At 50.3% G+C, this 16230-nt stretch overlaps 1 protein-coding gene across 5 annotated transcripts in view; it reads right to left on the bottom strand.

The window, feature by feature from the left end:
- The window catches only part of Agap3 (ArfGAP with GTPase domain, ankyrin repeat and PH domain 3), a 52306-nt gene extending 37970 nt beyond the window's left edge, over window positions 1-14336 (bottom strand). For all 5 annotated transcript variants that reach the window (XM_021659332.2, XM_060373822.1, XM_021659329.2 and 2 more), the window contains exon 1: window positions 13997-14336. In XM_021659332.2, the coding sequence (XP_021515007.1) occupies window positions 13997-14318 (322 nt within the window). In that variant the 5' untranslated portion in view covers window positions 14319-14336. The remainder of the gene's footprint in view (window positions 1-13996) is intronic.
- Window positions 14337-16230: the final 1894 nt, after the last annotated feature.

Here is a 16230-nt window from a genome sequence, read left to right on the forward strand (position 1 = left end):
GAGTGATGGGCAGGGCAGGTGGCACCTGGCTGCAGGCAAGGGCAAGGGGCTGGATGCACAAACTGAAGATGGACTTGGGGTAGATGCTGGACACCGAGCCCAGTGTACATGGACAAAGGTGTGGCCACTAGGAGAGTTTCCTCCCACACATAAAAGGCTTTCTGATGGGTTCTAAGGGCTCAGGAGAAGTACACACACCAAGAATCTTCTGGGCTCTAGGTCTGGCAGGAAGCTGGCTCTGGTCTCTGGAGCAGATGTGCTAAGGAGCTGAATGTGTTAAACAGGCTCAGGACCATATCTCCCCTAACAGTGACAAAGATGGCAAGAATTAATTCTTAACAAGATGATCACTCAGGCCTCAGTAGGCTGAAGGAGGCTTGGGGTGTCACATCAGCATGACCAAGGATGACACAGTCCGACTCATCCACAGGCTCCCTGCTGGCTGCTGGGTTCAGCTTTGGCATCTGCACGTGCTGCTGCAGCATGCTGGGACACTCCCTGGCTTAGCACTCTCTCCTTTATCACTGAGGCTGCCAGGAACTGGTAATAGACAAAGCAAGGAACAAACCTTGGGGAGGGCTGGGGGGCTCCTTCAGTGCCTCCCATTTCCAAGAGAAAAGTACCAGCTTGCTGGGAGAGCCTTGACATTTCTTACCACAAACAAAAGATCTTACAATAGTCCCTGCCTGCAATGCCAGAATGGGAGAGGCTTCTAGTTCATTCACCCACTCCCAGGAAGACCCTAACAAGTAACCAGGCTCTGACAGATGCGAATCCCACACAGCCTTCCAGCCTGGCACACTTCGTAAGTCTCCCAGGAGCAGGGCAGAGTCACCGTCCATCTCTCTCTGGGCAGAAAGGTGGGAAGCACGGCTCCCACACTGGGAACAAGGAAAGCCCTTAACATCTGAACTATTCCAAACAAAAGTCACACTTCTGGGTCGCAGAGGGTTACGCGCTGTGAAGGGTGGGGAGAGGAGGAAGGCCAGTCAGCAAAATGGCGCAGTAGAGGTAAGGGTGTTTGCAAAGCAGGACGACCTGAATTAAATCCACGGGTCCACGTGATAGAAAGAACTGACTCCCAATGTGGCTCTCTTATTTCTGCATGTGTGCATACCATGGCACATGTGTGTGCAAACACGGGCACACAAATAAATGAATTAAAAAACGCCCTACTGGGGTGTACTGTAGTGCTCTTAGGGGGATGTCCTTGTCAGTCGCCTTGGTGGGTGCTCTGGAAATACTTAGTGGGTGGGGCATGGGAGCTCCTGCTTGTAATCCCAAGCCCTTGCACCACTGAGGCAGGAAGGCTGCTATGTGGGCTGCATGGTTGAGGCCAGCTATCCTTAGATAGGGAGACTGTGTCGTCCTCCAACAAAAAGTAAGTAAAAATATTTGTTACCATCTGGAGGGACAGCTTAGTGGTTGTGAGAGCTGCTCTTGCAGAAGCCGAGTTTAGTTCCTGGTCTCACATGGGACAGCTCACAACTGCCTGTCATTCCAGGGAATTCAATGCCCTCTTCTGGCCTCCATGAATACTTACACACTAATGCATATAGATTTTTGTATACATAAGCCTACACATATACACACACAATAAAAGTAAATCTTTAACATTAAAAAAGAAACTAGTTAAATGACTGACTGAAAATGGATATTTATAGAAAAGGCCTATTTATGTTTGCATTTTAAATTCAAGACGTTGAGAGGGTGAATCAAAACAACAACATGCTTACGCTTTCAATTTTCACAACCAAATAGTATAGGCTATCTTATAGTTTACAAATTCCATGCTATGGTGGGGTAAATGAGAAATGTCCCCTACAGGCCACAATATTTGAACACTTGGTTCCTATTTAGTGGTGCTGTTTGGGGAGGTTAGGAGACACAGCCTTTCTGGAGGAAGTGTGTCACTGGTGTGGGCTCTAAGATCACACCGTGTCTATTCAGCACCCTCTCTGCTTTGGGCTTGTGTCTGAAGATGTAAGCCGCCGTGCCTCCCCACCAGGATGGACTCTTATCCACTGGGCAGGCCCAAATAACCTTTTCCATCTGAAAGTTGTCTTGGTTGTGGTGTTTTATCACAGCAGCAGTAAAGTAACTAATACTGTTTTCTTGTACCACGAAAACCAGCCATAGGCACACTGAGAACTCAGGACTAGGGATGTAGCTCATTAGGCAGAATACTTCCTTAGCACGCACAAAGTCTTGGTTCAGCCCCAGCCCACATAAACAAGGCATGGTAGTGCACACCTGTGATCTCAGCACTTGGGAGGTAGAGGCAGTATCAGCCGTCAAGGTCACTGTCAGTTTGAGGACAACCTTAGAGGCCTCACTGACAGCGCTGGATTAACAAGGCTTCCATCTAGAGGTAAAACCAGAAAAAGCAAGTGCTGCAGCTGTATGCAAGACCCAGAGCCCAAAGACCCAGGGCTCCTGAGTCTGTACCCATCATCGGAACCTTCCTGGGCTACCCCCGAACACCCTAAACTGCCCTGCAGAATAGGGAGCATTTCCCCTGAGATCTCATTTGGTCCTTATCTCCTAGCAGCTTTGCCAAAACCAGTAACCCCCTAGCCTGCGTTGCAATAAAGGCCCTCCTGGCTCTGTCTTCTCCCCAGCTTCAGCTATTTTTAGTTACTTAAGCCTCATAACCTATACTGTGAACTAGATGCCAATTACCCACATCTCATCAAAGATGAATCCAACAGAGAGAGGCTGCGGGAATCATCCCAGGTCACAGAGCTGCAGAGCAGAAGGGTAGCTCTGACATTCTAAACTGCTCAGTCTGGTTCCAGAACACAGTTCTAGCTATTTGTTCATCACTTTACCACGCATTTATTTTATTTATTTTGTGTACATGCACACATCCACACATGCAAGTCATAGCACACACTGGAGGTCAGAGCACAGCTTGCAAAAGCTGGTTCTACTACGTGGAACCCAGGGATTAAACCTGGGTTGTTAGGCTTGGTTGAGTCATCTCATTGACACTTTGTGTGCGCGTACAAGTGTATCCTCCAGGGTGGGGTGGTCAAAGGGTGACTTTAAGGAGTTGGCTTCAACTGTGGGTTCTGAGGAGTGAACTCAGATGCTTCAGGCCTGTGCAACAAGTGCTTTCAAACTGTGAGCCACCTCACCAGTCATGGAACATGGCTCTTGACGCCATTCCTTAAAAGCTTTCACTATTTCTTCCAATGTAGAAACTGGAGAATAATCTTGAGACAAGCAGCAGGGCTCTGAGTCATGAGCATGGGAAACAAATCTTCAAGCTTCTCCTCAGAATAAGAACTATAGGATAGCTAAGTTGTCTCTAACAGGAAATACCCTCCAAACAAGAGTGATATTTGCAGGGATTTGCAGATGCTGAGACTCATACCCAAACTTTGGGCAGAGAGCAGAGAGTCTTATGGCAGAAGGGATGGGAACAGGGGGATAGAAGAACATGGAGGGGACAGGAGCCCCATAAGGAAATCAACAAAGCTAAAAAATCTGGTCCCAGGGGTCCTGCACAGACTGATACACCAATCAAGAACCATGTATGGAGAGGGCCTAGACCCCCTGCTCAGATGTAGCCCATAGGTAGCTCAGTCTCCATGTGGGTACCCGAGTAAGGGGAACAGGAGCTGCCTCTGTTATGAACTCGGTTGCCTGCTCTTTGAACGCTTGCCCCTGGTGATGCACCCTTGCCAGGCCAGAGAGGAAGAGGATCCAGGCAGTACTGATGAGATTTGATAAGCAAGGCATAGATGGCAGGGGAGAGGAACTCCCCCTTTCAGTGGACTAGGGGAAAGGGGATGGGGGAAGTGGGAGGAAGGGGGTGGACTGGGAGGAGTTGAGAGAGGGGGCTACAATCAGGATATAAAATAAATAAGTTGTAAAAAAAAAAAAGTAAATATTTTTTTAAAAAAGTGACATTTGCTGTCACAGAACTGCTGTGCCTCTGATGCCTTACCTGGCAGGAACACACAGAAGACCTGAGGTATCTAGATTCCTCTCACCCTCCATCTTGGCTCCTGGTCTCAGGGTTGGGCTTTTATCCCACTCCTGAGCTGGGTTTGGATACACATGCCACTGCAACATCAAATTAAAAAGCAAGAGGTAGGGCTGTGGGTGGTACCCAACTGTGGCAAGGAGGGGAGCTGGGGAAAGAAAAAGTAACACTGTCAAACAAAGCACCAGGCACCAGCATGGTCATGAAGACACATCAGGGGCCCTGCTCACGGCACCATGGGACAAAGTGCAAAGTGCGGGCAAGAAAGCCCTGTGTGTGGGGGCGGGGGGATGACTCCTGGAAAACAGAAACTAACAATTAAGAAAAATCAATACCAAGAGAGTTTAAACTTACTTTAAACCTGAGCAGATACAGGAGTAACAAAGCAACCTGTACAAAGGAGCAGAATTAAATCAAATGAGAATAAAGTGTGTGTAAAGTGTGTGTGTGTGTGTGTGTGTGTGTGTGTGTGTTTGTGTGTGTGCGCGCGCGCGCGTGATGTGCCAGGAATAGAAGCCAGGACTCTATTTGATAAACAAGCATTCTATCCTCTGCCCAACAAACCTTTAATGATTCCTACTAAAGTCAATCAAGTAGCAAAACAAATAAGCCATAACCAAAAAAATGCAGGTGGAAACAGGAAAAGCCATTTCATCTTTCTCTTTTTGGCTTTTTTCTCCTCTGCCGGGGAAGTAAGTGGGCGGGGAAAAGGCTATCTCTACCCCTGGGAGTCAGAGCAGTGGCAGAAGTCCTCAAAATGTGCACACTCTGTATCTTACCATCTTCATCTGGGAAATCATCCAAAGGAAATGATCAGACAAATGTACAGCTAGGTAATAAACAGTGTGCCCTTACCATAAATAGGATTTGACACAGCCTTCTGGAATAAGACTACCATCAACATGGGCTGGCCCTGTGCCAGGCACTGGCCTCGTTCATGTATGATCCTGTTGTCCTCAGCACACTGAGACATGTCAAATGTGCCAACTGAGGCATAGAAGCTCTCCTTCTTCCCACGGGCTCTATTCCATTGGTGAGCTCCCTGGGGGTTCTAAGGTGAGACATTTTAGAAGCCACCAAAGAGAAGGCTTTGTACTGAGCATGGAGTCCTCCTCAGTCCCCTACTTAACAGCTGTCCCAAGAGCCAAGCCTGAAATGGTTCCAAATACTGTTAACTGTACACTTGTTAGGGGGACACAACTGAAATACAGCTCTGGAGAGATAGGCACAGAGCCATGGAGTGAACTGTCCCAGCCCAGCATAAGCAGAGCTGTGACAGGGACCCAGTATCCTCACTCCCTGCCCAGGCAGCTGCCAATTAACAAACTGGCATGAGTATCTTGTTATAAGTATCTGGACCTTTGGCATCATCTGCCACAAACAAAACAGAAGCCACCAACAGAGGTGGGGGTGAGGGGACTGGAGAGATGGCTCAGTGGTTAGTTAAAAGCATTTGTTGCTCTTGCAGAGGACTGGGGTTCAGTGCCCAGAACCCACATGGCAGCTCAGAACCATCCATAACTCCAGTTCCTCTGGTACCTGGCATGTACATAGTATTGTACACTCACATACACAGGCAAAACTCATGCATATAAAATAAGTATTTTTAAAGAGCAAAGCCAACATGATGCTGTGCACCTATAACCCCAACACTTGGGAAGGAAAAAGCAGGAGAAGCTGAAGTTCAAGGTCATCCTCCATCACAAAGCAAGTTCTAGGCCAGCTGGGACCACAGTGAGTCTCAAAGAAGCCAAGCATAAGGACCTGAATTTAATCCTGAGCACCCACATAGGAAAGCTGAGCATGGTGACTGCACCAGGAATCACGGCGCTGGGGAGAGACATAAGGCAGGAGTAGCCCTGACACTTGCTGGCCAGCCAGCTTAGCTCAATCTGTGAGGCCAGGTTCAGTGAGAGACCTTGTCTCAAAAAATGTCAGAGAACAACTGCAGAAGACATTCACTGCCGATGTCTCCTTCCTTCACAGGTGCACACATACTCGGGTGCACATGCCACAAAACCAAACCAAACCAAAAAATTCTGTAAAAACTAGCAGTACAAAAATCCACCAAAAGCCACAGAGGAAAAAGAGCCTAAAAAGGAAGCATGGCAACTGGGTGCATGGCACACACTTGTAATCCCAGCATTCTGGGAGGCAGAGGCAGGCGGATCTCCATGAGTTCAAGGCCAGCCTGGTCTACAAAGTGAGTCCAGAACAGCCAAAGCTACACAGAGAAACTGTGTCTCAAAAAACAAAACAAAAAATCATCAACAACAAAAAAGCATGGTAGATGCTCCTGACAGCCACTTTCAGGTAGGAAGGCAGGACAGTTATGGTTAAACTTCCCTTGTTGTATGAGTTGGTTATAACACACACATACTTATTTTTAGCACATAAGCATGTATTAAAACAAGATTTCTTTTTCTTTTTTGGTTTTTCAAGGTAGGGCTTCTTCTGTGTAGCTTTGGCTGTCCTGGACTCACTTTATAGATCAGGGTAGCCTCGAACTCATGGCGATCTGCCTATGATTGCCTCCAGGAGCGCTGGGATTACAGGAGTGCACCACTGTGTCTGACTTAAAACAAGATATTTAAAAAAATATTTGTGTGTACATATTTACCTGTGTGCTAGACAGTTCTGTAAACAAGCTAAAGTCACCTGAGCATCAGGAACCTCAACTGATAATCTGCCCCCATCAGACTGGCCTGGGGGCAAGCATGTGGTTCGTTCTGGGGTGGCACAGCTGCAGGTGCTGTAACCCTGGGCAGATGGTCCTGGGAGTTAACTAAGAAAGGGAGCTGCAGCCATATTGGTGGGCATACCGTTAATCCCACTACTCAGGAGGCAGAGACAGGAGGATCTCTTGAGCTCGAGGCCAGCATTGGTCTATAGAGCAAGTTCCAGGACAGCCAGGGCTACATAGAGAAACCCTGTCTTGAAAACAAAAGCAAGAAAGAAAAAAATGAGGAAAAGTAACTGAGTGTAAGCCTGGAGGGCAGGCCAGTGAGCAGCAATCCTCTCTGTGGTCTCTGCTTCATTCCTGCCTCCAGCTTCCTGCCTTTAGTGACTGCTCTGACCCCGCCCCCACCCCCACCCCCACCCCCAGATGGACTATAAGCTGTGTGATGATGTAAGTGCCTTTTGGTTCTGGCGTTTATCACAGCAACAGAGACCTAACTGGAACAGCCTGCATGTATATGTGTGCCACGCGCGTGTCTGACGCCTACAAGGCTATCAGCTCCCCTAGAACTATAGTTACAGATGGTTGTGAACGGCACTGCAGATGCTGGAAACTAAGCCAGGTCCTCTGAAAGAGCACTAAGTTCTCTTAACCACCGAGCCATTTCTTCAGCCCTTCAAATAAGGCTTATTATTTGTTTACTTTGAGACAGGGTCTCCCCATGAAGGTTTAGATGGCTAAACTCCCTACACAGACCAGGCTGACCTCAAACTCACATAGATCTGCCTCCCAAGTGTTGGAATTAAAGGTGTGCACCACGATGGTGGCGCAAATGAGATTTTTTTAAATGATGTATTTATTTTTGTTATTATTGTTTTTATGTGATTGGAGTTTTGTCTGCATGCATCTCTGTGTGAGGGTATTAGATCACCCGGAACTGAAGTTACAGACAGTTGTGAGCTGCCATTTGGATGCTGGGATTTGAACCTGGGTCCTCTGGAGGAGCAGCAGTGCTGTTAACTGCTGAACCATCTTTCCAGTCCTCAAATGAGATTTTTTTTTTTTTTAAAGAACATGTTCTATTATGTTTCTGGGGCAAGCATCTCTGCATGTATGCTATTTCCATGCACTCGGCTGAGTGAAAGTGATAACTGAAGCCGTGCTTCAGTCGAGGATTCGAGATAGCCATAAAAAAAGTATACCAGGGAAGAGGAGGCCCTGGATCATTGTTAGCTCTATATTCTACAAGTTTCTAATAGTTGGAACTCCAGGGCAGTTTGAATTGCAAAAGCTTCCCTTGGAGCCATATACGTGGGCCAACCATGTGCCCACCTGGCCAAACCTTCTCTGGTACACTCAGCGAGGATCAGGAACACCGGGCAAGGCTCCATGGCTTGTAGTGGGGCCTCCGGGAGGCTAGTCTAAGAACCAGGATACCTCATGTGCTAAATGGAAAGGACACTGAGGGAAAACCAGGGGGAACTCTGCAATTCCGAGGAAGTCTTTGCCTTGCTTTCAAGACACAGCTGAAGACCAAGGAGCATGGATAGCACTGGTACAAAACACACCTGCCCCATCTGCCCACTCACCTTCCTGTCCTCCCTTCACCCCAGAACTGGCTCCTTGTCCTGGGCCCACACTGTGAGGTGGAGGATTGCGGTACGGCAAACCAATAGGATTAAACTAACTTCAGTCTACCTGAGAGCAGAGCGATGGTACAAAGAGGATGTGGCCATACAGACTGATGCTCAGGCAATGAGGAGCAGGAAGGTATCTGTCTCCCCAAGAACCCAAGAACATGTTCCCTAGTGACACCTGCCTGTCAAGTTTAGAGCTCCCCTCATGTGTGCCAACATGACATGTGCTAACAGCTGGCTAAGGCCTCAAAGGCACATGGTGGGTGGGGACTACTCTCATGCAAGACTGCTTCACTCTTGCTTGAACCCTCCCAGGCCACCTATGTCCTGCAGAAGGAAGCATCAACTCCCAAGGTTTCTTGAGATCTTGGAAGATGGGAATAAATAAAAAATAGGAGAAAACATTAAAAATTCCTTTCCCAGCTAACAGACACCCACAACTAGACTATATGCAGAGAGCAAGAAACTTTAGATCACTCAGTTCTAAACGGGATGTCTTTATCAAACTTCAAGGCTCAGCAGGGGATGTACGAGTCAGAAAGACTGTGCGAGCTGGAGGTGATGGATGACTCCAAGAAAACTGTGCCTTCCAGACACCACAGCAGCACTGATGCACACATAAACTCCCAGAGAATGTGAGAATGTACACACCACCTGTACAGGTTCAAGACATACGGGGTCCCAGTGCTGAGAGAAGGAAGTGGACCTGGGCTTCACCACTAGCCAAGAGCTCTATCTACAATTGATATTCCCTAGCAAAAAGAAAATGTAGTTTTCTCCGATGGGGTGTATTAACCACACTTCAGAGCAGGCCCCGTGTCCAGGAGTAATTTGCCAACACAAAACAAACTCTGTGGTATTTTTGCCCATTATGGGAAATTTTTTTTCTTTTCTTTTTTTTTTTTTTTTTTTGTTTTTGTTTTTGTTTTTTTGAGACAGGGTTTCTCTGTGCAGCCTGGGTTGTCCTGGACTCTCTTTCTAGACCAGGCTGGCCTTGAACTCACAGCCATACCCCTGCCTCTGCCTCCCCAAGTACTAGGATTATAGGCATGTGCCATCACACCCAGCTGGGAATTTTTTCTTCTTGATCTTTTACTTGCATATTTTAGTTTCTGCTTTCGTGGGGATTGGTATATGTGTTTGTTTCTTTAACTTTTTAAAGAGGAGAGAAGAAGAACATAAAGTTGAGTGAGTAGGGAGATAGAGACAACCTGGGAGAAATTGGAGGAAGGGGTAAAAAACACGCTCAAACTATATTGTAGGGAAAAAAAGTTTGCAAAAGAAGATTTTTCCCTGCCCATTTCATTCATCTGTCCTCTGTGAACACAGAGGCCAGCCACAGAGACCCACTTTATATATATATACACCCTGAATACCACCACATATACATTTTCAGAACGCTCCCAACACAATCCTGTCCCCCATGGGTGGGAAACGCTCCCAACCACCATGCCCAGCTCACACTTGAGGAGAGAAGTGACGGTGGGCAGGGATGAAAGCAGGTGGTTCTCAGTTTCTCAGTGACAAAGACTGCTTCCCTGATGGGGGAGGTATGAACAGGCACTGGGCTCCCATGGAGCAGGGAAGTTTTCCTGAGGTCACAGTCTGAAAGCATGGCCTCCTTTGTCCTTTCGAACCCTGAAGCAGGGCTCCCACCTTCGCCCTGGTTTCAGAACACCCCACTTCATTGCTACCACTCCCAGTGCCCTCTGACACCTCCTGCCTGCTGAGCCATGCCCCAAGGGCAGCTGGGCCCAGCCCTTACTGTGTCTCTTCTTCCTTCCTCCCCTTTGTTCTCCTGTGTTCTGAGGTCCCAGATACAACTGGGCCACCTAGTAGGAGTTAAAGAGATGGATTGGGAACAAATACACTTTTTGCTGCCTACCCCACTTTTTGTACCTCACATAGATATCCTCTTTTTCAGAATTTCTAGAACCCTTGTGTGCAAAGTCCTACATAAGCAGCCATGCCCCCAATAGGCCCTCCCCACTAAAATAGTTAACTGCAGGACTCATAGAGTGATAGAAGTAGATTCCAGCCCATTCCTGACCTACAAGCTGGGGCTGCCAGGAAAACCTCAGCAAAGTTAAGAGCTCAGGAGCTTCCACATCCTTTCCTTATGGCAGGGGTATGGGAAGAAAAACTGCAGAACAATGGGAAAAGGCAGCCCTAACATCCAAGGCCGGTCAGGCAGGGACTATGGCTGAAACCCTCTCTTCCTGCTGCTCCCTCTGGGCTTTCCCAATACACCTGGCCCCTTCTCTGTCTGGCAGAGGCTTGAACCGAACAGGAAGACGCCTGCATCTCTTCCTTCCGGTTCCTTTGGGATATCACTTAACCCACACCCTGGGTAGGAAGGCAGGCAAAGTGGGAACTGCGTGAATGAGGCTGAGAACAATCCAGGGAGATGGCAGGAATGCTCAACGGAACTTCTCCCTCTCTGAAGAAACACAAACACTGGGGGAAAACAAAGAGGTTTCACGCAGCAGACAAAGCTGGGTTCCTGCATACACAATAATAGCCATATGGCATGCACACATAGGCACTGTCCACTTCCAGGCCCAGAGCCCAAAACGGAAACTGAGCTGGGCTGCAGGCCCCGCTACCCCACCCCCACAGACATACACCCACTCAAGGGTGCCTTCCTAAACCTCGTGGAGGGACGGCCGAAGCTGCTTCTCCCAACACCTTCTTTGGGCTCCTGGATGGCTAGGTCTAGTGTCTGCTTTCCCTCCTCACTGCCATCAGTGGAAACCCTGGTGTCCCTGTGTTCTTTCTAGGACACGGCCAAGAGACTTACTCTTCCCTGGCAGGGAGAATGTGCCAATCGCAAGCCAAGTATCAGGCTGGGTTCCCATTGGTGCCTCCCTTCTCTGAGCCTCAGTTTCTCACTGGTGAGGCTGAGTGACTCAAAGATCCTGCAAGTAGTCTGGCTTCCAGGCCCAGACTGGTGGTGCTTCTTTCATTCCCTGGGGCCTAGTGATGGGCAGATGTTCCCTCTTGAGTAGGAAAGGAATTTCAATGTTTTAAATGGCTCTGGCAGTCACCTTCTGATAAGACAAATAAGACTTTCAAAGTTTAACTGAAGCACAGTGAAAAGTCAGCCCTTTGCACAAGGAAGCTCAATCCTTTAAAACACAGGCTCCTATGTTTATGTAATAGCCTAAGTCTGCTGGGCTTAGGGGGCCCAGTCTAAACAGAAAGAGCAAGGATATGCCCAAGATGCTGTTCTCTCTCTACTCTGGGCAAGGTGGGAACACTGCCTTATAGAACAGATAGATCAATATGGTTAGGCAGATGGAGAATTCTACAGCAGGAAGCATACAGGGCTGAACACTAGAGAAGGAGTCTGGCTGGTTGGGTTTGGGCTTTTTTTTAGCCTGCAGTCACTAGAAAAGCTGGGTCGACAGAAGTGTGAAAGCCAGTAGGGCGAGGGTAAAAAAATAAAAATAAAAAAGGGTTCCCAGGAAAGGCTTGGAAAGGGAAAATGGAAGGTGCTTGGAGGCGCTCCCAGACAGAAGGGTAGGGGCAGGGTGGGGACGGCAGAACTGAGGACGGTGTATGACAGGCAGCTGGGTCAGTCTGGTGACAATGATCCGTCAGGTCCCAGGATTTCATGATGGTGATACAAAGCTTCTAGGCTAGGCAGATGGAATGGTAGGGAACTTCCAAACCACAATGGGGAAGCTGTCTGGGGGAGGGTTTTGGGAGGGGGAATGCTGCTTATCATGTTGAACTGGGGACAGAGATCAAAACCAAACCAAGTACTTCCTGGGCCCATGACTTGCACTGAAGATGCCCAATCTGGTATGTGAGTAGGGATGACCTAGGTTGCTAATAACACTAATAAACAGGAATTAGATGTGGAGCCTGCTCAGCCAGTCTTTTTCTACTCTGGAAAGTCTCTGAGAAAGCTGATTCCCCAACTCTCTCTCTCTGTCTCTCTCTCTCTCCTTCTCCCTGTCCCTGTCTCTCACTGTTGGGAGTCCAGTAAGTTGCTTCATTCTCCCAAAAAGGCAGAAGAAATCACTGGGGAACTCCATACTTCCTCTAAGAACAGGGAAGCTTTGAGAACAGTCTTTTTTGACCTCACCCTCTCTGAATCTAAGGAAAAACAAACAAACAAACAAACAAACAAAACCAGAACAGAATCTCTTCTAAGAAAACAAAACAACAAAAAAAATCTATCTCTTCTGAAGACCCTGGGCTCACACAAATGCCACCTCCCAATCTCCAGTGAATCAGGCCATTTACTCAAATCCATGTTAATGACTTTTTTCTCTCACCTAATTAGTTCACAGTGAACTCTGCCTTGAGAGAAAAGAGAAGAACAGAGGCTGGGAAAAGATCAAAAGGAAGTCAGACAGGAATGTTACAATAAAAGGGCCAGATCTAAAGGTGGAGGGGGGGGCTCTACCCACAAAAGATCTCATCAGCTATGGGTAGCTCCTCAAAAGGCAAAGCAGGGCTGTTTAAGTGCAGAGGGTTCCAAACCCTCAAACAAGATGAAGGTGCTTACAATCTGAACTGTAGGGCTCAAATAGAGGGCATGCTCTTCCCAACTCCATGTCAGCAGCAACTGGCCTTGGCTCTCCCTGCATTGCCACTGAAGCAAAACCCACCACCTGCTGGTGGGCGTCCCCCTTCAAGCAGAGCTGGAAAAGGAAGCAGATGGACTAGGGCGAGGCCCATCTGTCCAAGCCTGCTAGAAGGTCAACACTGCCACCGGGGTGCCTGTTGCTACTGCCAGCCAGCCTCCACTACACCAGATATCTTAGGGCTTCTTGCCAGCAGTGAGCCCCCCAATTAATGTGCCCTTCGGCGGACAGAGTTCAGGGCCCAAGTGCTCACAGGAAGAAGCATTGTTAGGAGCAACACATGGCCTGGGGTTTACAGTCCCCCCCTAGATCCAGGCCCGACCTCCGTGGAGGTCAGTCAGCATCCGGTAGCCTGATGTATGCCTGGGGGTAAGGAGGCATGAATGTCCTGGGGGTTAAAGGGCATAGCCAGCGCTTAGAGGGACCATCCAGGGCCTCCCACGCGGCCATAGCTCCCCAGCCCTGCGCCAGGCCAGGCCCGCCTGGCCGCAGAAGCGTGGGGGTGGGTGTGCGTCGGGAGACGGAGCCGCGGGGAGCGCCACCCTCCGAAGCCTGCGGGAGAGGCCCAGGAAGGCTGCCATCCACTAAGCCGAGGCTCTGATCCTCCACCCCTACTGCCGGGATGGGCTAGGACAGCAACTAAGATTACTCCCAAGCATCTGCCCCACCTTCACGACCCACTAAGGTCATCCCCGCGCGCCCACCGGGCCGGACCATGGCTGGCCAGATGTGGCCTGATGTGGCCCCAGGCCCTCCGGTCCTTGGCGGTTTCGCACATTAGTCTTTGGAGCGACAACTACCTTCACATCCCGGGTCACGAAAAGCAAAAAAAAAAAAAAAAAAAAGATGCCCACTAGCACAGGACCGAAACCCCCGCCCCTTAAAAAAAAAAAAAAAAAAAAAGTGTTCCTGTGTGAGACATGGAAAAACGTGGACCAGGGTTCTGCAGCGCGCATTAGCAAATCGCGAACCTCAGCTCCCTAAGACCACGAGCTCCAGAGAGGGGCCGGGCCGGGGCCGAGGAGCCCCCGGCCCGCGCTGCAAAGGCCACCGCGCCCCAGTTCCCGCAGCCCCCGGCTCCGCTCACCCTCGATGGAGATGACGTGCTCCCGGATCTGGTTCTGCAGTGCCAAATCCTCGATTCGCTCGATCAGGTCGTAGATGGCGTAGATGTTGGGGTGTACCGACTCGAAGCGCTGGATCTCGGCCCGGATAGCGGCCGAGTTGGAGAGCGCGAACTGCTGGGGGGGCCCGCCGGCCAGCTGCTGCGAGGGGCCACCACCCCCGGCTCCCGGCCCCGCGCCGCCGAACTGCCCGCCGCCCCCCGCGCCGCCGCCGCCGCCGCCCCCCGGAGCAGCCAGGCTCTGCTGCTGCTGAGGACTCTGGCCCCCGCCCGCCTGGAAGTTCATGGCTCCGGAGGCGCGGGGCCCGAAGCGGGCCCAGCCAGGGCCCGGGGCGGCGCGGCGGCGGCGAGCTGGCGCGCGGGGCTGGCGAGACCCCAACTACGAAGCGCGCGGCGCGGGGCTAGCGCATGAGGCCCGGGGCCGAGGCCAGAAGGCGCGGCCGCGCACGCTGTGGCCGCCGCCCGGCGTTTACCGGCGCTGAGATCCCGGCGCCTCGGAGATGCCTCCAGCGGCAACAACAACGGGACCGGGAGCGCGCGGCCGGGGCCCTGCCCCCCGCGTCATGCGCACGCACCGCCACCCCCGCCGGCTCTGGCACACGCAGCCGAGCCCCCCTCCCGGCCGCCCCCGCCCCTCCAGCGCGTCGCCCTGCGCCCCCGCCCTTCTCTCGCTCGCAGGCGCCGCAGCCTCCACCCCCAAGAGCCGCGCGTTGTCGTCTGCGACGCGCGGCCCCACCCACCCGCCTAGGCCCTCTTCCGCCCGCTCACCCGCCCCAACCCTCGACGCCCCGAGGCCCTTCCCGGCTGGGGACAGGACCGCGCTGTTCCCACGTCCGGCCAGCTGTCGTCTTCACCTCTCGGCCCTGTGTGGAATCCTAGAGGCACTCCGAACAGTTCTCTGCGCCTAAGGGTGCTGATAAATGGGGCTGATTGGCCGAGAAGCTCGGCCAGGCCCAACGGCGCCACCCTCTTTTAGTGCTGCACCCGTTCCTCGGTCCCCTAGCCTCGAGGTCCACCCTAGGGATCATGCGGGGTTCTCTTCCCTGGCTCTCTGCCGGGGTCTCCACTCTGGCCGCACCGCAGACACGCGGACGGGTTCTCCGCTCCCATTTCCAGTTCTCCCTGAGAGTTTCACGGGAGGGCCCCTCTTGGCAAATGATGCTTGAAACAACAGTGCCCCAACCCTACCCCAAGGAACCTTCCCTGCCATACTCAGAGGAGGGTTCGTTGGTTCATTAAAGAAACTAACCAAAACCCACATGGGTCTCATAATTTTTCTTGTCCTTGTCTTTCGTGTCCCCTCCTAGGGCCAGAGAGCGCCCTTCAGGAACGTAGTTTTGCATTCCCATTACCAAAGTTGTCTGCAGCTGTGTTAACCCACATCCTCAATACAGATTCTCAAACCTCCAGGAGGTGGCATGTCCAGGGAGTGACCATGTGGAATAAACCTGCTAGAGGATGCCAGGTGTTATGATGTACACATTATTCCAGCACAGGGGCAGTGGGATAGGAGGATTAGGAGTTCAAAGCCAGCCTGAGACTGTCTCAAAAAAACAGAACCAGCCTAATATAAATACATGCCAGAGCCTAGAAGATCACCAGCCCTGTGTCAAGGGGAAATAAATAAATAAATAAATAAAAGAATGCTGGGAAGTGGTAAAGTGTATGCCTTTAATCCCAGAAGAGGCAGAGGTAGCAGATGAATACTTTCAAGGCCAGCCTGGGGCTACAGAGCAAGTTCCAGGACAGCCAGGGGGCTACATAGAGAAACCCTGTTCCAAAAAGCCAAAAGAAACAACAACAACAAACAAACATCATGTTACCACTGAAATAAGTATTACACTGTGCCATGAATAAATGTTTCAAGGTCACTATGACCCTCCTCTATTTTTAAATGTAAATTATGGCCTTTGTGGGTTTTGCCTTTTAACTTTGTATACCTAAGCTTGGACACTGAGAGAATTAAGAGAAACAAGTCTGCTCTTGTCTGACCATCAATAAAAATGGAAAACTTCTAATTAATCAACATGGTTATCAATGCTATCCCAAGTGGATCATTCACGATGGATACATGTCTCCCCTTTCTTTGGTCCTAGGGTTGGACTACAGAACCTTATTAAGCATGCTAGGAAAATGCTCTCCCACGGAACCCCCCCCACACACAGCTTATGTATATGGGTGTTTTGTGTGTGTATGTA

Source organism: Meriones unguiculatus, chromosome 21, assembly GCF_030254825.1.
Source record: "Meriones unguiculatus strain TT.TT164.6M chromosome 21, Bangor_MerUng_6.1, whole genome shotgun sequence".
In the NCBI taxonomy this organism is placed as follows: Eukaryota; Metazoa; Chordata; class Mammalia; order Rodentia; family Muridae; genus Meriones; species Meriones unguiculatus.